Below are 24,132 nucleotides of genomic sequence, written 5' to 3' on the forward strand. Positions count from 1 at the left end.
GTGTGTCTGTATTTACAGAGGGTCCCGGGGAGTGTGTCTGTATCTACAGAGGGTTTTGGGGAGTGTGTCTGTATTTACAGGTGATTCCGTGGAGTGTGTCGGTATTTACAGGGGTCCCGGGGAGTTTGTCTGTATTTACAGGGGGTCCCGGGGAGTGTGTCTGTATTTACAGGGTCCCGGGGAGTGTGTCTGTATTTACAGGGGGGTCCCGGGGAGTGTGTCTGTATTTACAGAGGGTCCCGGGGAGTGTGTCTGTATTTACAGGGGTCTTGGGGAGTGTGTCTGTATTTACAGAGGGTCCCGGGGAGTGTGTCTGTATTTACAGGTGTCCGGGGGAGTGTCTCAGTATTTACAGGTGATCCTGGGGAGTGTGTCAGGATTTACAGAGGATCCCAGGGAGTGCGTCGGTATTTACAGGAGTCCCAGGGAGTGTTTCTGTATTTACAGGGGGTCCCGGGGAGTGTGTCTGTATTTACAGAGGGTCCCGGGGAGTGTGTCTGTATTTACAGGTGTCCGGGGGAGTGTCTCAGTATTTACAGGTGATCCTGGGGAGTGTGTCAGGATTTACAGAGGATCCCAGGGAGTGCGTCGGTATTTACAGGAATCCCAGGGAGTGTTTCTGTATTTACAGGGGGTCCCGGGGAGTGTGTCTGTATTTACAGGGGGTCCCGGAGAGTGTGTCAGTACTTACAGGGGGTCCCGGGGAGTGTGTCAGTATTTACAGGGGATCCCGGGGAGTGTGTCAGTATTTACAGGGGATCCCGGGGAGTGTGTCAGTATTTACAGGGGGTCCCGGAGAGTGTGTCAGTACTTACAGGGGGTCCCGGGGAGTGTGTCAGTATTTACAGGGGATCCCGGGGAGTGTGTCAGTATTTACAGGGGATCCCGGGGAGTGTGTCAGTATTTACAGGGGATCCCGGGGAGTGTGCTGGTATTTACAGGGGTCCCGGGAGTGTGTCTGTATTTACAGGGGATCCCAGGGAGTGTGTCGGTATTTACAGGGGTCCCGGGGAGTGTGTCTGTATTTACAGACGGTCCCGGGGAGTGTGTCTGTATTTACAGAGGGTCCCGGGGAGTGTGTCTGTATTTACAGGTGTCCGGGGGAGTGTCTCAGTATTTACAGGTGATCCTGGGGAGTGTGTCAGGATTTACAGAGGATCCCAGGGAGTGCGTCGGTATTTACAGGGTCCCGGGGAGTGTTTCTGTATTTACAGATGGCCACAGGGAGCGTGTTTCTACTTACAGAGGGTCCCGGAGAGTGTGCAGTATTAACAGGGGGTCTCGGAGAGTGAGTTAGTATTTACAAAGTATTCTGTGGAATGTGTTAGTATTTACCGGGGTGGGGTGGGTGTTGCCCTGTGGAGTGTGTCTGTTTTTTCAGGTGCTCCAAGTGAGTGTGTCTGTACTTTCAGAGGGTCTTGCAAAGTGTGTCAGTATTTACAGGGGGATTGCAGGGAGTCTGTCGATATTTATAGGGCATCATCTGAGATTATCTGTATTTACAGGGGATCGCAGGGAGTCTGTCAGTATTTACAGGGGGTCACGTAGGTGTGTCAGTATTTACAGATGGTCATGGGGAGTGTGTCAGTATTGATAGTATGAGCCTACTAGGGGATGAACTACATTGGATTGCGTGTTATCTAGTGAACCGGAGGCAACTAGGGAGCTGAAGGTAAAAGAACCCTTAGGAACCAGTGATCACCAATTGATTGTGTTCAACTTGAAATTTGATAGAGAGAAAGTAAAGTCTGATATAGCAGTATTTCAGTGGAGTAAGGGAAATTACAGTGGTATGAGAGAGGATTTGGCCAAAGTAAATTGGAAGGAGCTGCTGGCAGGGATGTCAGCAGAGCAGCAATGGTGTGTGTTTCTGGGAAAAATGAGGAAGGTGCAGGACATGTGTATTCTAACAATGAAGAAATACTCAAATGGTAAAATTGTACAACCATGGCTGACAAGGGAAGTCATAACTATTGTAAAAGTAAAAGAAAGGTCATACAACAAAGCAAAAATTAGTGAGAAAGATAGATGATTGGAAAGTTTTTAAAAACCTACAGAGAGCAGCTAAAAAAATCATTACAAGGAAAAAATGAAATATGAAAACAAGCTAGCAAATAACACCAAAGTGGATATTAAAAGTTTTTTCAAGTATGTTAAAAATATGAGAGAAATGAGTGGATTTTGGACCACTAGAGAATGAGGCAAGAGAAATAATAATGGGGGACAAGAAGATAGCTGCTGAACTAAATGAGTATTTTGCATCAGTCTTTACTGTGGAATATGCCTGATGTAGTGTGTAAAGGAAGAGAAGTGGGTACAGTTACAAGAGAGAAAGTGCTCCAAAAGCTGAAAGACCTAAAGGTACATAAGTCACCCAGACCAGAGGAACTGCACCCGAGGGTTCTGAAGGAAGTAGCGTTAGAGATTGTGGGTGGGATTTAGAAATGAAAAAAATCATTGGATTCTGGCATGGTGCCAGACAACTGGAAAATTACAAATGTTACTCCACTCTTTAAGAAAGGAGAAAGGCAGTGGAAAGGAAATTATAGACCAGTCAGCCTGATCTCAGTGGTTGGGAAGATGTTACAGCCAATTGTTAAGGATGAGGTGGTGGAGTACTTGGTGACGCAGGACAAGTTAGTACAAAGTCAGCATGACTTCCTTCAGGGAAAATCCTGCCTGATGAACCTGTTGGAATTCTTTGAGGAGGTTACAAGTAGGATAGATAAAGGGGATGCAGTGGATGTTGTATATTTGGACTTTCAGAAGACCTTTGACAAGGTGCCACACATGAGGCTGCTTACCAAGTTAAGAGCCCATGGTATTACAGGAAAGTGACTAACATGGTCAGAGCATTAGCTGATTGGTAGGAGGCAGCAAATGGGAGTAAAAGGATCCTTTTCTTGTTGGCTGCCAGTGACTAGTGGTGTTCCGCAGGGGTCGGAGTTGGGTGTTATGCTGTATATAAATGATTTAGATGATGAAGTAGATGGCTTTGTTGCCAAGTTTGCAGATGATATGAAGATTGGTGGAGGGGCAGGTAGTGTTGAGGAAACAGGTAGAATGCAGAAGGACTTGGACAGATTAGGAGAATGGGCAAGAAAGTGGCAAATGAAATACAATGTCAGAAAATGTATGGTCATGAACTTTGGTAGTAGAAATAAATGTGCGGACTACTTTCTAAACCAGGAGAAAATCAAGACATCTGAGAGGGGCTTGGGAGTCTTTGTGTAGAACACCCTGAAAGTTAACTTGCAAGTTGAGTTGGTGGAGAGGAAGGCAAATGCCAAGTTAGCATTCATTTCAAGAATACAAGAGCAAGGATGTGATGGTGAGGCTTTATATGACATTGGTCAGGCCTCACTTTGAGTATTGTGAACAGTTTTGGGCCCCTCATCTTGGAAAAGATGTGCTGACATTGGAAACAAAGATGATTCCAGGAATGAAAGGGTTGTCATACGAGGTACGTTTGATGGCTCCAGGTCTGCACTCGCTGGAATTCTGAAGGATGAGGGGGGATCTTGTTGAACCCTTTTGAATGTTCAAAAGTCTAGTCAGAGTAGACGTGCAAAGGATGTTTCCCATGGTGGGAGGGTGTAGGACAAGAGGGCACAGCCTCAGGATAGACGGGCGCCCTTTCTAAACAGAGATGTGGAGAAATGTCTTTAGCCAAAGGGGGTGAAATTGTGGGATTTGTTGCCACGGGCAGCTGTGGAGGCCAGGTCGTTGGGTGTATTAAGGCAGAGATTGATAGGTTCTTGATTGGACATGCCATCAAAGATTATGGGGAGAAGGCTGGAAACTGGGGTTGAGGAGGAGATAGAAAATAGGATTAGCAGAGCAGACTCGATGGGCCAGATGGCCTAATTCTGCTCCCTATATCTTATGGTCTAACAGGGGGTCTCGTGGTGTGTGTCTGTATTTGCAGGGGTGTCACGTGGGTGAATCAGTATTTACAGGTGGCCAAGAGGATTGAGTCAGTACATACAGGGTGTCCCGGTGTGTGTGTGTGTGTGTGTCTTTACGGGTGTCCCAGGGAGTGAATCTGTACTTACAGGTAAACACAAAATAATCTGCAGTTGCTGGGGTCAAAACAACACTCACAACATGCTAGAGGAACTCAGCAGGTCAGGCAGCATCCGTGGAAAACATCGGTCGACGTTTCGGGCCGGAACCCTCCGTCAGGACTGTAGAGGGAAGGGGCAGAGGCCCTATAAAGAAGGTGGGGGAGGGTGGGAAGGAGAAGGCTGGTAAGTTCCAGGTGAAAAACCAGTAAGGGGAAAGATAAAGGGCTGGGGGAAGGGAGGCAGGGAGGTGATAGGCAGGAAAGGTGAAGAAAGAATAGGGGAAAACACAATGGGTGGTAGAAGGAGGCGGAACCAAGAGGGAGGAGGTAGGCAGCTGGGGGAGGGGGCACAGAGACATAGGGATAGGGGAAGGGAGGGGGAGGGAATTACCGGAAGTTGGAGAATTCTATGTTCTTACCAAGGGGTTGGAGACTATCTAGACGGTATATGAGGTGTTGCTCCTCCAGTCTGAGTTTAGCCTCATCATGGCAGTAGAGGAGGCCATGTATGGACATATCTGGATGGGAGTGGGAAGCAGAGTTGGAGTGGGTGGCTACTGGGGGATCCTGTCTGTTGTGGCGGACGGAGCAGAGGTGCTCGACGAAGCGGTCCCCCAATCTGCGTCTGGTTTCACCGATGTGGAGGAGGCCGCACCAGGAGCACCGGATGCAATAGATGACCCCAACAAACTCAAACTGCCATTCCCTATTCCCAGTTCCTCCGTCTCCGCCGCATCTGCTCCGAGGATGAGGTTTTCCGTTCCAGGACATCTGGAATGTCCTCTTTCTTTAAGGATCGTGGTTTCCCTTCTGCTGTTATCAATGATGCCCTCACCCGTATCTCCTCCATTTCCCGCACCTTGGCTCTCACCCCATCCTCCCGCCACCACAACAGGGACAGAGTTCCCCTTGTCCTCACCTACCATCCCACTAGCCTCCCGATCCAACACATTATCCTCCACAACTTCTGCCACCTTCAACAGGACCCCATCACTAAGCTCATCTTCCCCTCTCTACCCCTCTCCACCTTCCACAGGGATCAGTCCCTCTGCGACTCCCTGGTCCACATGTCCCTCCCCATGGACCTCCCATCTGGCACTTATCCCTGTAAGCACAAGTGCTACACCTGTCCCTACACCTCCTCTCTTGCCACCATTCAGGACCCCAAACAGTACTTCCAGGTGAGGCAACACTTCACTTGTGAGTCTGTTGGGGTCATCTATTGCATCCGGTGCTCCTGGTGCGGCCTCCTCCACATCGGTGAAACCCGACGCAGGTTGGGGGACCGGCCCGTCGAGCACCTCCGCTCCGTCCGCAAGACAGACAGGATCTCCCAGTAGCCACCCACTTCAACTCTGCGTCCCACTCCCATTCAGATATGTCCATACATGGCCTCCCCTACTGCCATGATGAGGCTAAACTCAGGTTGGAGGAGCAACACCTCATATACCGTCTAGGTAGTCTCCAGCCCCTTGGTATGAACATAGAATTCTCCAACTTCCAGTAATTCCCTCCCCCTCCCTTCCCCTATCCCTATGTCTCTCTGCCCCCTCCCCCAGCTGCCTATCACCTCCCTCATGGTTCCGCCTCCTTCTACTACCCATTGTGCTTTCACCTATTCCTTCTTCATCTTTCCTGTCTATCCCCTCCCTGCTTCCCTTCCCCCACCTCTTTATCTTTCCCCTTACTGGTTTTTCACCTGGAACCTACCAGCCTTCTCCTTCCCACCCTCCCCCCACCTTCTTTATAGGGCCTCTGCCCCTTCCCTCTACAGTCCTGAAACGTTGACCGATCTTTTCCACGGATGCTACCCGACCTGCTAAGTTCCTCCAACGTGTTGTGAGTGTTGCTGTTTTACAGGTGGTCTTGGTGAGTGTGTCTGTACTTATAGAGGGTCTCAGGGAGTGTATCAGTATTTACAGAGGATCATGCGAAGTATGTTGTTATTCACAGGTGGTCTCAGTGAGTGTGTCTGTATTTACAGAGGATCCTGGGGAGCGTGCAGTATCAACAGGAGGTCTCAGTGTACCTGTATTTACAGATGGTCATGGGGTGTGTGTCAGTATTTACAGCGGATCTCAGAGAGTGTGTCAGAATTTACAGGAGAACTCGGGGAGCGCATCGGTCTTTACAGAGGGTCCCGGGGAGTGTGTTAGTATTCACAGTGGGGGCCACATGGAGTGTGTCTTCATTTACAGGGGGTTCGAGTAAGTGTGTTGGTAATTACAAGGTGCCCTACGGAATCTGTTGGTGATTATATTGGATCCTCATGGAGTGTGTTAGGATTAACAGGGGATTCCGAGGAATTTGTCAGTATGTACAGGGGTTTCCGGGGAGCATGTCAATATAGATCTTGTACTGGGGAGTGAGTTGGTATTTACAGGAGGACCCTGGGGAGTGTGTTGTATTTACAGGGGGACCCTGTGTAGTGTGTTTCACATTTTCGGGGGGTCCCGTGTAGTGTGTTAGTAGTTACAGGGGTCTTGGGGAGTGTGTCAGTATTTACAGGGGTTCTCATGGAGTGTATTTCAAGGGTGTTTCAGGGAGTGTGTCAGTATTTACAGGGGATTCCTGGGAGTGATTTTCATATTTTCAGTGGGTCCTGGGTAGTGTGTCAGTATTTACAGGGGGACCCGGTAAGTGTGCCATTATTTACAGGGGTCTTGGGGAGTAAGTCAGTATTTACAGGGTCTCGTGGAGTGTGTTGGTATTTACAGGGGATCTCGAGGAGTGTTGCAGTATTTACAGAAGGTCCCAGGGGGTGTATCAGTATTTACAGAGGATGCTGGGCAGTATGTTGGTATTTATAGGGGATCTCGGGAAGTGTGTTGGTAGTTACAGGGGATCTCAGGGAGTGTGTCAGTATTTACAGAGGATGCTGGGCAGTATGTTGGTATTTATAGGGGATCTCGGGAAATGTGTTAGTAGTTACGCAGGCTCTGGAGGAGTGTGTCTGTTTTTACAGGTGTTCTCAGTGGGAGTGTCTGTACTTACAGAGGGTCTCGGGGTGTGTGTCAGTATTTACAGGGGATCTCAGGGAGTGTGTTAGCATTTACAGGGGGTCTCGGGGAGTGTATCAGAATTTTCAGAGGGTCTCGGAGGTGTGTGGCAGTTTTCACAGTGGGGGTCACATGGAGTGTGTCTCCACTTACAGGAGGTCCCAGTGAATGTGTCGGTAATTATCAGGTGCCCCATGGAATCCGTTGGACCCTCACGGAGTATGTTAGGATTTACAGGGGGTTCCGAGGAATCTGTCAGTATTCACAAACATTCCTGGGGAACATATCGATATATACATAGTACTGGGGAGTGAATTGGTATTCACAGGGGTTCCCAGGGAGCATGTTGATATGTACAGGTGGTCCCGGGGAGTGAGTGGGTATTTACAGGGTTCCCTGGGGAGTGTGTCATATTTACAGGATGTCTCGCATAGCGTGACAGCATTTACCGGGGTGTCAGCGAGCATGTCACTATTTACCAGGGTCCCACGGAGTATGCCTGTATTTACAGGGGGTCCCAGGGAGTGTGTCAGTATTTACAGGAAGTCTCATGCAGTGTGTTGGTATTTACAGAGGATCCCGGTTAGTGTGTGATTATTTATAGGGGGTCCCTGGACTGTGTCAGTATTTACGGAGGGTTTCGGGGAGTGTGTTAGTATTTACAGGGGGTCCCAGGGAACGTGTCTGTATTTGCAGGGGGGAGGGTCATGTAGGTGTGTCAGTATTTACAGGGTGTCCTGGGGAGTGTGTCTGTATTTACAGGGGGTCCAGGGGAGTGTGTCTGTATTTACAGGGTGTCCCGGGGAGTGTGTCTGTATTTACAGGGGGTCCCGGGGAGTGTGTCTGTATTTACAGGGTGTCCCGGGGAGTGTGTCTGTATTTACAGGGGGTCCAGGGGAGTGTGTCTGTATTTACAGGGGGTCTTGGTGTGTCTGTTTTTACAGGGTGTCCCGGGGAGTGCGTCTATATTTACAGGGTGTCCCGGGGAGTGTGTCTGTATTTACAGGGTGTCCCGGGGAGTGTGTCTGTATTTACAGGGTGTCCCGGGGAGTATGTCTGTATTTACAGGGTGTCCCGGGGAGTGTGTCTGTATTTACAGGGGGTCCCGGGGAGTGTGTCTGTATTTACAGGGGGTCTTGGTGTGTCTGTTTTTATTTACAAGTGTTGCAGTGAGATTGACAGTAAGATTTTCCCACTTGGTTGCTTCAGTCCAATACCCTCTTCTGACCCTACTTCTGCATCTCCCTGACCCCTCCTTAAACCCTCTTACTCCACTTCCCCCGAGCTCTTCCTATACCTCCCTCACTCCTCCATACTCTGACCCAACCCCTCACTTGCCCCTTCCAGTTCATTCAGCAGCACCCCCCCCCACTGTGGAATGTGACAAGGTCCCTCGTACGTATCCCACCCGGACAGTGGGCAGAAACAGACACCTTTGGGCCCCTGAGGAACACTCCCCCAACAAACGCCCCCAGCTCAAACCCAGGGAACCATCCGTCCAATCCCAGAGAACCTTTTCCCACACCCAAAAGGTGGAACTGGACCTTCACCTTAAACTGGAGTGTAGCCAGCAATTTTTTTGTTACACCCTTTAACAGCCATTTGATATCTATGTATTGTCACGTCACAGGACATGATTCTTTGATAAATCAGCAGCCCCACCCTTTGTTTACACAGAGACTATGCCGGTGACCTAGAGCAACACACACAAAATTTTGGTGGAACTCAGCAGGTCAGGCAGCAAGGTCTGTATATAGCTCCCATCAGGGTCATTTCATAACTTTACCCACAAATATTCTACTTCTGATGCCATATCACTTCTTTCTGAGGATTTGATTTCACTTTTACCGATATAGACACACCACTCCCTCTGCCTACCCTTTTAATACAACGTGTACCCTTGTCCAGTGGGTGCAGCTATGAGCTTCTTTCAGTGATGCCATAACGTCATACTTGCCAGCCTCTAACTGCACTACAAGATCCGTCTACCGAGTGCATTCAAGTATAATACCTTCAGTCCAGCATTCGTCACCATTATCAATTTTGCTACAATTCTGTTGGAAGTTAAATTCTTATCTCAGTCTAAACTTGCTGTTTTTTTTTAAAATTTATTCCCTTTTACTTATTTCCCCTAGTGAGCTTAGCAGTAAGCTACCATAAATCTCTCCTATAAATCTTCTGTAACCTCTCCTCTGCATTCTGCTTCCCCTTTACATTACCCTCATTTTTTCAAACTGCTGAGCCTACTATTTTGTTTAAAGACACACTTGAACCCATTCCACTGTCTGCAATTTTGCCCTAAGAACTCCCTGTCCTTTCTCACAGTCTCACTACACGCTACATCAATTTGTATACCATCCTCAGCCATATTTCCCTTGCCTCTGCCAAATTAGTTTACATATCCTTCCATTCCCCACTAGTTCACATGTCTGTCTCAATGCCACTTAAAAGCCCCTGTCTTATCGCCTCCACCACCACCCCGGCAGTACATTCCAGACACCTACCACTGTCCTTGTAAAAGAAAACTTTCCCTGCACATCTCCTTCTACCTTACCCCTTCTCACCTTAAATACGTGTCCTCTCGTAGTAGATATTTCTGTCCACTCTATCTGTGCCTCTCATAATCTTACAAACTACCATTAGCTCTTCCCTCAACCTCCAGAGAAAACAGCACAAGCTGACAAGCTGGTTCAACCTCACCTTACATCTCCTGCCCTTTAGTCCAGGCAACATCCCAGTGAACCTCTTCTGCACCCTCTCCAAAACCCTCAGACTCTCTCTGTAACTTAAGAGGTTCTGTAGATGCTGGAAATCTTAGGCAGCGCACAAAAAGTGCTGGAGGAGCAGAACAGGTTAGGCAGCTTCTATAGAGCCGAATACAGTCAACATTTTGGGTCAAGACCCTTCATCCAGTTGGAAAGGATCTTGCCAGACTGTATTCCTTCCTTTTCCCCCAGGCTTTTATTATGGCTTCTATCCCTTTTCTTGCCAGTCCTGATGAAGTGTCTTGGCTGGAAGCATTGCCTGTTTATTGTTTTCCATAAATACTGCCTGACTTGTTAAGTTCCTCTAGCTTTATGTGCATGTTGCCCCCATCCTTCCTGTAATGGGGTGACTAGAACTGTACACTGTACTCTGACCAAAGTTTACAGCCTGTGATATATTGTATACTGTGCAGATAACTAGGTTTTATATGGATTTCATCACTGGCACCTGCCTACCTGCCATACAGAAAGGTGCCTGAAAAGGGCCAGAAACATCATCCCATCCACCCTGAGCATGGACTGTTGTCCCACTCCCATGAGGGAGGAGGCTACGTAGCATCCACACCAGGACCACCAGACTCAAAAACAATTACTTGCCCCAAACAATACAGCTGATCAACACTTCCACTCACTAACCCACCCCTCCACAGGAAGCAGGAAGCATGTTCCCGCTGATGGGTAGTCCAGAACCAGAGGCCATAGTTTAAGAATAAGGGGTAGGCCATTTAGAACAGAGTTGAGGAAAAACTTTTTCACCCAGAGAGTGGTGGATATATGGAATGCTCTGCCCCAGAAGGCTGTGGAGGCCAAGTCTCTGGATGCTTTCAAGAAAGAGATGGATAGAGCTCTTAAAGATAGCGGAATCAAAGGTTATGGGGATAAGGCAGGAAATGGATACTGATTGTGGATGATCAGCCATGATCACAGTGAATGGTGGTGCTGGCTCAAAGGGCCGGATGGCCTACTCCTGCACCTATTGTCTATTGACTATTGAATACACAATCTATTGAAAGGACAGGCAGGTAGGCAGAGGAGGAGGAGTGGCTCTGCAGGTAAAAAATGAAATCAAATCTATAGAAAGAGGTGACATAGGACTGGAAGATGTAGAATCCTTATGGGTAGAATTAAGAAGTGTTGGCGCATGGCCAAGTGGTTAAGACTTTCGTCTAGTGATTTGAAGGTCGCTAGTTTGAGCCTTGGCTGAGGCAGCGTGTGTGTCCTTGAGCAAGGCACTTAACCACACATTGCTCTGCAACGACACCATTGCCAAGCTGTATGGGTCCTAATGTCCTTCCCTTGGACAACATCGGTGGCGTGGAGAGGGGAGGCTTGCAGCATGAGCAACTGCTGGTCTTCCATACAACCTTGCCCAAGCCTGCGCCCTAGAAAACTTCCAAGGCGCAAATCCATTGTCTCACAAGACTAACGGATGCCTATAAGAATTAAGAAACTACAAAGGTAAAAAGACCCTGATTCATTGGGTGTTGGATTAGGTGTTGTGTAGTAAACCAGATTTGATTAGGGAACTTTGGATAAAAGAGCACTTAGGAAACAGTCATCAGAGTATGATAGAATTCACCCAGTAAATTGAGAGGGGGAAGCTAAAGTCAGATGTATCAGTGTTACATTGGAGTAAAGGGAATTACAGAGGCATGAGATAGGAGCTAGCTGTCCAAAGCTGACTGGAAGAGGACATTAGCAGAGATCATGGCAAAGCAAAAATTACTGGAGTTTCTGGTATAGGTATAACCCAAAGAAGAGGAAGTCTTCTCAAGGCTTGACAACCGCGGCTGATAAGGGAAGTCAAAGCCAATATAAAAGCAAAAGAGAGGGCATATAATAGAGCAAAAATCAGTGAGAAGTTAGAGGTTTGAGAACTTTTCAAAAATCAACAGAGGGCAACTATAAAAACCATAATTGGGAAAATAATGAAATATGAAGGTAAGCTGGCCAATAATATTAAAAATGATACCAAAAGTTTTTCAGATATATGGGGAGAAAAAGATATGTGAGGGTAAATATTTGACTGCTGGAAAATAATGCTGGAGAGATAATAACAGGAGACAAGGTGAACAAACTGAATAAGTATTTTGCATCTGTCTTCACTGTGGAAGACACTAGTAGTGTGACAGATGTTCAAGAGTATCAAAGGGCAAACATGAGTGCAGTTGCTATACTAGGGAGAGAGTGCTTGGGAAACTGAAAAGTATGAAATTAGATGAGCCATCTGAACCAGATGGACCGCATACCAGGATTCTAAAAGATGTAGCTGAAGAGATTGCAAAGGCATTAGAAACAATCTTTTAAGAACACTGGATAGCAAATCTTTTTGAAAGTGCGGCTTCCTCAGAAGTATTTTGTGGTTATGATAGCATGCTTGAAGCTGAACACAATTTGAATTTCAGGCTACTAGCATCACATATGAGTTTGGAGAAACAAGAAATCAACTTTCTTTGAATGTAAAGCATTTAATTGCAGTGTTGATGTTTTGCAATAGTTCAACTAAGCTGAAATTGTTTTGTCAATGATTTTTTTGTTTTTACTCAGTGTCTGAGCCTTCCAATGATAATCAGCCACCAATGATGGATTCCTTTTGCCTCGATACTGTTTCTCCATGATGCAATGTCCTGGTGAAACCTTTCACCATGCTCGTCATTGACAGCACCAAGATTTGAAAGGAAGAAGTCTAATTGGGAATACAGAAAATGAGTCCCCAGTGACATTTTGCACTTTATGGTTTTGTGTGCTTGAAGCATGTTGTCAACCAGCTTCGCATAGTTTGGTACTCTGCAGTTGCCAAGAAAATTTTCAACAAAATTACTGTGATTTTCTCCCGTCACACTAGAAGTTCTTCAAGTCACCTGTTTGATTTGTGAAGCAACAAAAATGCCTTCCTTAATCTTAGCATTGGTTATTCTGGGAAACATCTGTGTCAAATTTCAAAATCCTTCACAGAGATTTTTGTGCCTAGTGACAAAAGATTCCATCCTTGCAGTCTTGAATTCAACAGATCCAAGACTCTGACCAGGTCATTAACTCAGATTGAGTTATCAGATGAGGCTCACATGACATGAAGGCTTCAAAATCTGTATCAATATCAGTGTCATTTTCTATTCCTGGCTTGTGCATCATAGCACCTTCATCTGCCTCCTCTGGATTCCATGTCTCTAGTGGCTTCGGTACTGGAAGACTATCATCATGCAGCATAGGTCTCATGGTTGAAGGGAATTTGGGGTATTCAATGGATTTCTTGTTTTTAGCAGAGAACTCAGCCAGACTGGTTAGACAGAAGTAGCATCCTGGCATATGATACTTTTGCACTCTGAGCCAAGCTCTAAGATCGACAGTGCATGTTGTGCAACGAATGTAAGGAATCCAGGTTTCAGCTTGGTCACCGATTTTACATCCAAAATAGAGCGCATAGACTTTCTTAATAGAAGGAGTCATGTTTCGTTTTTGAGATTTAATCGTATACTCGCCACAAATATAACTAAGTATTGTGGTTGTTGCAACATTGGCGTGACATTTTGCTGTCACAAATACTCCTGAAAGCACATAGTGAATGGACTCATTGTGATTGCAAACCGATAGACATGTAAACACAATGCATAGAATGATGTGTGCATGATGCTTTTGTAGCCTTTCTAAAACCTGTTCTGCCATGCAGCATCTGCTCTGCCTAAGCATGCCCAGGCACGCCTGGACAAGATAGAAAACTTTTCAGCTAACATAGTGGGCAAAATTTTAATTGACTTCAATTATGAACTGAAATAAAAATATAGACAATTAATTAAAATGGTGTGTGATAGGGAAATTTCACGATCAGTAGCCCAAAATCCATGGGATACACTCATGGGATGCTGCATACTTGAATTTTCTGAAGGCATATCACAAGGTGCCACACATGAAGCTGCTAAACAAGATAAGAGTCCAGGGTATTACAGGAAAAATACCATCATGGATAGGGTATTGGCTGATTGTCAGGAGGCAAAGAGTGGGAGTAAATGGATCCTATTCAGATTGGCTGCCAGTGACTTATGGTGTTCCATAGGGGTTGGTGTTATGTCTGCTTCCTTTTATGTTGTATGTCAACAATTTGGAAGATGAAATTGATGGCTTTGTAGCCCTGTTGGTGGATGATACAAATATAGGTGGTGGGCAGGTAATGTTGAGAAAGAAAAGAGGCTGCAGAAGGAATTAGACAGATTAGAGGGGTGGGCAAAGAAGTGGCAGATGGAATACAGTATCGACAATTGTAAGGTCATGTACTTCAGTAGAAGGAATAAAGGCATAGACTATTTCCTAAATGGGGAGAAAATTCAAAAATCCAAAAATCCAAGGTGCAAAGGATTTTCGGAGTTCTTGTGCAGGATTCCCTAAAGGTTAACTTGTAGATTGAATCAGTGGTTAGGAAGGCAAATGCAATGTTAACATTAATTTCAAGAGGACCAGAATATACAAACAAGGATATAATGCTGAGGTTGTATAAGGCACTGGTGAGGCATTACTTGGAGTGTTGTAAACAGTTTTGGGCCCCTTATCTAAGAAAGGATGTGCTGAAATTGGAGAGGGTTCAGAGGAGGTTCACAAGAATGACTCCAGGAATGAAATGGTTATCATAGGAGCAGCGATTGAAGGCTGTGGGCCTGTACTCACTGGAATTCAGCAGAATGAGAGGTGTGTGACCTCACTGAACCCTATCAAATGTTGAAAGGCCTAGATAGAGTGGATGTGGAAAGGGTGTTTCCTGTGGTGGGAGTGTCTAAGACCAGAAGACACACCCTCAGAATAGAGGGTCATCCATTTAGAACAGAGATGAGAAGGAATTTCTTTAGCCAGAAGGTAGTGAATAAGTGGAACTCATTGTCACAAGTGGCTGTGGAGGCCAGGTAAATGGGTGCATTTAAAGCTAAGATTGATAGGTTCATGATTAGTCAGGGTGTGAAAGGTTATGGCGTGAAGGCGGGAGAATGGAGTTGAGAGGGAAATGGAGCAGGTGTGATCAGATGACAGAGCAGACTCAATGTGCCAAATGGCCTAATTCTGCTCAAATGTCTTATGGTTTAATGGCCTAAGTTCATTGGGGAAGTAGCAAGCCCGATGTCAATGAGTTCAAGTGCACTGAACACTGAACGGAGACGATGGCCTGGCTGGGTGAGTTGGAGGGAGGAACTAGACGTGCTTTGTTGTTAGAAACATAGAAAACCTCCAGCACAATGCAGGCCCTTCAGCCCACAAAGCTCTGCCGGACATGTCCTTACCTGAGAAATTACCTAAGGTTACCCATAGCCCTCTATTTTTCTGAGCTCCATATACTTGTCCAGCAGTTTCTTAAAAGACCCTGTCGTATCTGCCTTCACCATCATCGCTGGCAGGCCATTCCATGCACTCACCACTCTCTGCATAAAAATCTTACCCCTGATATCTCCTCTGTACCTACTTCCATATATCTAAAACTGTGCCCTCTTGTGCTAGCCATTTCAGCCTTGGGAAAAAGCCTCTGACAATCCACACAATCAATTCCTCTCATCATCTTATACACCTCTAACAGGTTACCTCTCGTCCTCCGTCGCCCCAAGGAAAAAAGGCTGAGTTCATGCAACCTATTCTCTTATGGCATGCTCCCCAATCCAGGCAGCATCCTTGTAAATCTCCTCTGCATATTTCTATGGTTTCCACATCCTTCCTATAGTGATGCGACCAGAACTGAGCACAGTACTCCAAGTGGGGTCTGAGCAGGGTCCTATACAACTGCAACATTACCTCTCAGCTCCTACAATCAATCCCACGATTGACAAAGGTCAATTCACCATATGCTTTCTTAACCACAGGGTCAACCTGCATAGCAGCTTTGAGTGTGCTATGGACTCAGACCCCAAGATCCCTCTGATCCTCCACACTGAAAAGAATCTTACAATTAATGCTATATGAGGGGTGATTGATATGTTCCTGGCCTAAGGTAGAAGGAGTCAATTTTAGAAAACCCAGCACATTTATTTTTCAGCATTGTCCCCTCCTATCATTAGTCCAGCAATCGTGGAGCATACGGATCTGGGACCTCCGGAAAGTGCCCACAGATGGGTGATTGATAAGTTTGTGGCCAAAGGTGGAAGGGGATGAATTAAACAGCTCTCATTCCATTAACATGCAGGTCAACTCTTTGAGTAATTATGCAGAAAGCTTAAAGTTAATAATTCATCTCCTTCCACCTTAGGCCACGTACTTATCAATCATCCCTGATGCATTATTAACTGATGAGTTATTAACTTCAAACTTCCTGCATAATCACTCAGAGAGTTGATCTGCATGTGCATATAGAGAGAGCTGTATAACTCACCTCCTTCTACCTTAGGCCACAAACTTATCAATCACTCCCTCTGTGGACACTTTCTGGAGGTCCAAGATCCGTATGCTCCATGACCGTTGGGCTAAGTTTGTAAATGTAGGAGGGGACTATGTTGAAAAATAAGTGTGCTAGGTTTTCTAAAATTGACTCCTTCTACCTTAGGCCATGAACTTATCAATCACCCCTCGTATTCTGCCATCATATTTGACCTACCAAAATTAACCACCTATATTTGGGTTGAACTCCATTTGCTAACTTCTCAGCCCAGTTTTTCATCCTATCAATGTCCCACTGTAACCTCTGACAGTCCTCCACACTATCCACAACACCTCCAATCTTTGTGTCTTCAGCAAATTTACTAACCCATCCCTCCACTTCTTCATCCAGGTCACTTATAAAAATCACAGAGTAGGGGGTCCCGGAACAGATCCATGAGGCACACCACTGATGACCGACCTCCATGCAGAATATGACCTGTCTATAATCACTCTTTGCCTTCTGTGGGCAAGCCAGTTCTGGATCCACAAAGCAATGTCCCCTTGGATACCACGCCTCCTTACTTTCTCAATAAGCCTTGCATGGGGTACCTTGGCAAATGCTTTGCTCATAAGGCATCACCTGCCTTTCACAAAGCCACGCTGACTATTCCTAATCATATTCTGCCTCTCCAAATATTCATAAATCCTGCCTCTCAGGATCTTCTCCATCAGCTTACTGAAGTAAGATTTACTGGTCTACAATTTCCTGGGCTATCGCTACTCCCTTTCTTGAATAATGGAACAACTTCCGGAACCCTCTAATCCTCTGGAACTTCTTTGCATTGATTATGCAAAGATTATCAGCAGAGGCTCAGCAATCTCCTCCCTCGCCTCCCACAGTAGCCTGGGGTACATCTCACCCAGTCCCGGTGACTTATCCAATTTAATACTTTCCAGAAACCACTGCACATCCTCTTTCTTAATATGTACATGCACAAGCTTGTTGTTTTGTTGTGTGTTGTGTTGTGGCCATGCTATGTTGGAGGCAGAATGTGTGTTAACACTTTTGATCTGCCCCTAGCACAACGTTGGGTGTGTTTGTCGTGAAAACAAATGGCGCATGTGTTGATTTGCATGTGATAAATACATCTCAATTTACTGCCATCAGTGAGGAGGTCCAGGAGTGTGAAGACCCTGAATCGGTGATCCAGGAACAGCTCCTTCCCCTCCACCATGAGATTTCTGAATGGTCCATGAGTCATGAACATGACTTCGTTTGTGCTGTATATGTATTTAGTTTGTAATTGCAGTAATTTCATCTTTGTCCTGTATTGCTGCAGTAAACAGCATATTTCACGTGATAAGCTGGAGATAATGAACCTGACTGTAATTCTGTCAGTCTTCCTCATGCTGTCTGTCTTCACAATCTCTCAAGCTACCACGTTGTCAGGCAGCAGTCATTCACTTCACTAAGCAAGCTGCTGAACTCTGCCTCCCTGCTGAGCCCGAACTCTTTGTGCCCACGTTCCGTGAACTCTGTCCCCACCTGTCAGAGCCTGATTCATTCGTCCGCAATGTGTGCAATAAATAACATTTACACTGAGAATACTGTGTGAATTCCATGCCATGCATACCTTTGACCCTGTCACGCACAGAATGACAATAAGGTTCATTACTGTGATATTTTTAAACTCTTCCAAAAATAATTAACATTGAATATCACTGCATAACAGAGACGGGGAGGGGTGTAGGTGCCAGAGGGGGTCACAGAGATGGGGAGGGGTGTAGGTGCCAGAGGGGGTCACAGAGATGGGGAGGGGTGTAGGGGCCAGAGGGTGTCGCAGATATGGGGAGGGGTGGAGGAGACAGAGGGAGTCACAGAGAAGGGGTGGGTGCAGGGCCTAAGGCAGTTACAGAGACGGGAAGGAGTGTATGGCTGGAGGGCTTACGGAGAAGAGAAGGAGTGTAAGGGCTGGAGAGGATAGCAGAGATGGAGAGGGGTGTAGTGCTTGGAGGTGGGGGGGGGGTCACATAGTCAAGGAGGGGCAGAGGGACCAGAAGGGTTTACAGAGATCGGGAAGGGTGTAGGGACTGGAGGGAATCACAGAGACAAGGATGGATGTAAGGGACAGAGGTTTTTACAGTGATGGGGAGGGTGTAGTAGACTGAGGGGTTTACAGAGACAAGGATGGATGTAAGGGACAGAGGTTTTTACAGTGATGGGGAGGGTGTAGTAGACTGAGGGGTTTACAGAGACAAGGATGGATGTAAGGGACAGAGGTTTTTACAGTGATGGGGAGGGTGTAGTAGACAGAAGGGTTTACAGAGATGGGAAGGGGTGTAGGCTGGAGGGGTCACATAGACTGGGAGGGAATAGAGGATGGATGGTGTTACGAAGACAGGGAGGGTTGTCGGGATAACAGAAACAGGAAGGGGTATAGAGGCTGGAGAAGTTACAGAGAAGGGGAGGGGTGTAGGGATTGGAGTGGGGTCAGAGTCAGAAAGGGGTGTAGGGACTAGAGGGGGTTACAGAGGCATGGAGGGGTGTAGGGCTGGAGGGGATTATAGGGACGAGAACCGATGTAGGAACCAGTGGAGTCACAGAAGTGGGGAGAGGTATGGGGGCCAGAGGGGTTACAGATGCAGATGTGGGTTTAATTTTGGAAATAACGTGTTGAGTTGGGCCCTGTTTTGGCCAGACTGAAGTCAGGTTGGAATGGAGCTCAGAGTCTTGTCCATCTCCCATCCAGTAACACCAGAGCTGGGTGAACCTCCCCAAACGTGACCAGCACCAAACCTCATGTCTGTGCTGACCACGACTCCAGTTTAATCTAATCTCATCTGTCTGCACATAGAATATCTCTCCATTCCTCACTGTTTACGTGCCTGTAGAAAAACGTCACTGTCAATTCTGCCTCCTGCACCACCCTGGCAGGATATTCCAGACACCCACCACTCTGCTTAAAAATAAAACTTGCCCCGCTTATCTCTTTTAAACTTTCCCCCCTCACCTTAAATACATGCCCTGTGGTATCAGACATTTCTTCCCCTGGGGAAAAAAAGTTAGTGGCCATCTACTCTATCTCTCGTAAGCTTATAAACCTCTATCCCTCCGTGAAAGCTATCCAATATTGAAAGGCCTATATAGAGTGGATATGGGGAGGATGTTCCCTATAATGAGGAAGCCAAGGACCAGAGGGCAGAGCCTAAGAATTCAGGGATGTTCCTTTAGAACAGAGATTAGGAGAGTGATGAATCAGAGTAATTCTTTAGCCAGAGAGTGATGAATCAGGGTAATTCATTGCCACAGATGGTGGTGGAGGCTAAATCATCGGGTCAGTTTGAAACAGAGTTTGATGGGTTCCTAGATCACCAGGGAGTCAAAGGTGATGGAGAGAAGGCAAGAGAATGCAGACAAGAGGGAAAATAAATCAGCAATGATTGAATGGAGGAGCTACTCAATGGGCCAAATGGCCCAATTCTGCTCCTAGTCCTTCTCTCAGCCTCTGTCTCTCCAGAGAAAACAACACAACTTTGTTCAACCTCTCCTTACAGCTCATGTCCTCTAATCCAGGCAACATCCTGGTGAACCTCTTCTGCATCTCCAAAGCCCCCAAACCCCTCCTGTAATGGAGCGACCAGAAATGCACACAACACTCCAAATTCAATACAACTGCAACATGAATTCCCGGTTTTTGTACTCAGCCCCAACCGATAAGGCAAGTATACAGTCCGCCTTCCTTAACCGCCACTTTCCGGGAGCTGTGGACTTGCACCCCAAGATCTCTCAGCACCTCATGATCCTGCCACTTACTATATAAAAGTAGAGATTCACATGGTGGGGTGTGAGACATGGAGATCTGCTGCTGCTGCTGCTCTCTGTAATCCAGCACAGATTCAACGGGCTAAATGGTCTCCACTATCACCAGCAAGTTTGTTGGATACAGTTTCCGCAGAGAAGGCGCTTGTCCACAACCAGACAGGTGACTTTGGCATGAAGGCTAAGAGGGGTAGAAGAGATCTCAGAGGGGATTCTCTCACTGGGAGGTGGGCGAGGGGGAGGTTAGAGACTGGACCGTGCTGGCTAAGGGGGTGGGGTGATAGTGCTCATGAGACAGAGAATTACCCAAACCAGTGCTAGAACAGCTAAGTCACAGATGCTGAGAAATGGGACAGGTTTAGGTGGGTCAGTATTGACAGTGGGCTGAAGGGCCTATAGGACTGAACAAGGCAAAAGACACATCTTCAAAGACAAACCTTACCTGTCGAAATCAGTAGTGCAGCCAATATCACAGGATACAACTGGCACAGCATCACGGGTCCTCTAATCGATGATAATCCACAGGCTCACCATCACACCTCTCCCTCCATTTCTCTCTCCCACCTCCTCTTTTTCTTCCTCTCTGCTCCCCCCCTTTCCCTCTCCCCTCTCCGTCTGTCCCTTTCCTCCTCTCTCCTCTCCGCCTTTCCCTCTCTCCCTTCTCCGCCACTCTCCCTCCTCTTCCTCTCTCTCCCACTCTTCCTTCTCCTTCCCTCCCCCTTACTGTCTCCCACTCTCTTTTCCCCCTCTCTCTGCCCCTCCCTCTCTCTCCTCTGTGCTTTTCTCCCTCTTTACTCCTCTCCGCTCTTCCCCTTTTCCACTCTCTCCCTCTTGCCTCTCCACTCTCTCTCACACAGCTTCTCCGGCTCCTATCTTATAATCACTGAAGGCTGAGTAACTCAGACTCTCTATTGTCAATAATATGACTTTAAAAAGAAAATATCTCTTAGTCATACATGATTAAGAGAATAGACTGAATTGAATCTGGGTGTGGGCATGCATTACCTCTGATGCATTTCATCACTTTCTGTGTGATTCAGGCTTCCTGTAGTTTTGCCCATCCACCCTGGAGTAAACCATCCTGTTTACTTCCACCCTCTAATAAACAATCCCTTCCTTCTACAGCAGTGGTTCTTAACCTTTTTTTATGCCATGCACCCCTTTTACAGTCTGGTGAAGCCTATGGACCCCCTCACAGAATAATCTGTTTGAATAAAAAAAGTAAAATACATAGGATTACAAAAGAAACCAATTCAATGCAGTTCTCAAAATATTAAACAAACCCAATTTGCGATTTAGTAATTTATCTGCTTCTTGACTAATGCAATAAGATGATACATTTAAAATAATAGGCAAGTTAAAATTAACGTAGATGTCTAGGTCACAAACACGCGACTTCACCGTTCAGTGGCTGGACGACAACTCGGCGCGTGGCTGCAGGATAGTTGGCCAGCTACGTTGCACAAGTGTCTGCAGGGAGGAAGACTTCGATCACTTTCAATCTAGCGACGTGTCTAGTAACTACCGGAATTTTGCAGTAGTGATGAGTGTGCCGTAAACAATATTTTGAGATATTTGTAATAACTGTAATGTCATATGAAAATATCTGTGATTTCTATAGGTGAGTCAATCACAGGTACTGCTAATACTACCGTGGTTTGTTGCCAACGTTCATCATTGAAGGAAATACTAAATTTCAGTTAGAGGTCAGTGAAAATAAGGGTGTATTTTTTTTCCCCCATCCATGTTCATGGACAGCCTGGAATCCATTCGTGGACCCCAAGTTAAGAACCTCTGATCTTCAGCAACACACCATCTGCTGGACAAAATCAGTGGGTCAAGCAGCATTTCTGGGAGGAAAGGAATTGTTAGCGTTTTGGGTTGATGCGCCTTACTGAAGCACCCCCTCTGTAGCTCTCATAACTTTAGAAACCTCTCTTAGGTCTTCCCTCAGCCTTCGTCGCTCCAGAGAAAACCTGGAACAGTACAGGCTCACAGTGGCAACCCTTTAAACGACTACAAGAAAAGTTTAACCCTTCCCTCCACATAGCCCTACATGTTTCTAACATCCATGTGACTATCTAAGGACTGTTCCGAATGTGTCTGCCTCTATCACCACCCCTGGCAGCACATTTCATCCACCAACCACTCTCTCTTAAAAAAAAAACTACCTCTGACATCTCCCCCCTATACTTTCCTCCAAATACAAAATTATGCCCTTCCATGTCAGCCATTTCCACCCTGGGAAAATTTCTCTGGCTAACCATTCTATCTGTGCCTCTTATTACCTTGTACACCTCTATCAGGTCATTTCTCATCCTCCTTCACTCCAAAGGGAAAAACCCAAACTCGCTCAACCTGTCCTCACAGAACACGCTCTCTAATCCAGGCAGTATCCTGGTAAATCTCCTCTGCATCCTCTCTCAAGCTCCCACATCCGTCCTATAATGAGGTGACCAAAACTGTACATAATATTACAAGGGTGGTCTAATCAGGGCTTTATAGGGCTGCAAAATTATCTAATGGCTCTTGAACTCAGTCCCCCAAAACACGAAAGCCATCACACTATCTGCCTCCTTAGCCCCCCTGTCAAAGCAATCCAAAACTGCCTATCCTTTCATCTCCTCTGCACCCTCTCCAGAGCCTCCACACCCTGGATGGCCAGAGCTGCACACCATACACCAAGCGCGGACTGACCCCTGGAGTATTTAACCCTTTAATACCCACAAACCAATTTTACAAGGGCTCTTTGAACTAGTCAAAGGCTGCTTTGGTGTGTCACCAACACACAGGCGGTGTACAAGAAGGCCCAGAGACACCTCAGCTTCCTAAGGACACTGAGGTCCTTTGGAGTTTGCAGGCTTCTCCTTCATATGTTCTACCAGTCTGTTGTCACCAGTACAATCTTCTATGTGATGGTGTTTTGGGGCAATGGAATCAATGCAGGTGATGCCAACAGACTCAACAAGCTGACTAGAAAGGCTGGCGCTGACATAGGAGTCAAACTGGACACACTGGAGCTGTGGTAGAACAAAGGACCCGACAGAAAATCCTGGCAATTCTGGACAATGTTTCTCACCGTCAGCGTGCCACCTTGGCTGAACAGAGGAGCACTTTTAGTAATACACTAAGACCACTATGCTACTCCATGGAACGCTACATAAGATCATTCTTACCCTTGGTCATTAGGCTCTGTAATGAGTCAACCTATATCCAGGGAAGTGATAACCCCTCCTGTTAGACTGTTTGAGGTAACTTTTTTTAATACTTTCTTACTTCTCTTCTAATAGCATATTTGTATATCGGTGCACTTTTAATGCTACTGTGACACCATAATTTTGTTTGGGATCTATCTATCCACATAGATACTGCCCAACCTGCTGAGAGAGTCTCACCACCTCCCTGTTTCCCTCCCATAGATGCTGCGTGACATGCTGATTGTTTCAGGCAGTGGAGTTTGAACCACAACTCCTGGGTGAAAGGCTTCAGTCCAAAGCTGAGTGAGTAACTGTGTCCAAGAGGGTGTGTCCTGATCTCTAGTTGTACTTTATGGCCATGGTACACTGTACCATGGCACACAGTTGCAGTCAGGTCTCATGTTATCGGGTGATGTCTCAACGGTGATACCCAGCCCTCTGAATGTTGTTTCCAACACAGAAGGTGAAAGGTTTATGGCCAAACAGATTGGATGGACAACCCCAGGAGCTCATGACTTGGATTTGGGGAAGGAGTGCGGGAAGTAAGTTTGGATAGAGCGGGGGACAACCAGAGGAAATGTCTCACTGGGAAACAATAGCGAAAAGCAGCCTTTCAGCCTGTCTATCCTGTCCCAACATTCAACAGAATCCATTTCAAATTTCAAGGTAAATTTATTATCAAAGTACATACCCCAAAATTTAGTTTCTTGTGGACATACTCAATAAATTCATAATAAAATCAATGAACGACCTCACATTCAACTAGCTTGCAAAAGACAACAAACTGTACAAATACAAGAAGAAATAAATGATAAACATGAACTTTGGACTGGATAAAAGCAGAACACTGAACATAAAGAAAGGTGCAATAGAGCTAGTAGAATACAAAACAGAGCAGCAGGATACAACACAACCAATGAATAAATATGAAAGGTATAAGTATCTGGGATATCAACAAGCA

General features: G+C 46.3%; 1 protein-coding gene across 2 annotated transcripts in view; it reads right to left on the bottom strand.

Moving 5' to 3' along the window:
• Positions 1-20,508, bottom strand: part of LOC140202307 (muscle, skeletal receptor tyrosine-protein kinase-like) — a 37,383-nt gene extending 16,875 nt beyond the window's left edge. For both annotated transcript variants that reach the window (XM_072267210.1, XM_072267209.1), the window contains exon 1: positions 20,417-20,508. In XM_072267210.1, coding sequence (XP_072123311.1) covers positions 20,417-20,468 — 52 coding nt within the window. In that variant the 5' untranslated portion in view covers positions 20,469-20,508. The remainder of the gene's footprint in view (positions 1-20,416) is intronic.
• Between the last annotated feature and the right edge of the window lie 3,624 nt (positions 20,509-24,132).

This window comes from Mobula birostris, chromosome 8 (genome assembly GCF_030028105.1).
Source record: "Mobula birostris isolate sMobBir1 chromosome 8, sMobBir1.hap1, whole genome shotgun sequence".
In the NCBI taxonomy this organism is placed as follows: Eukaryota; Metazoa; Chordata; class Chondrichthyes; order Myliobatiformes; family Myliobatidae; genus Mobula; species Mobula birostris.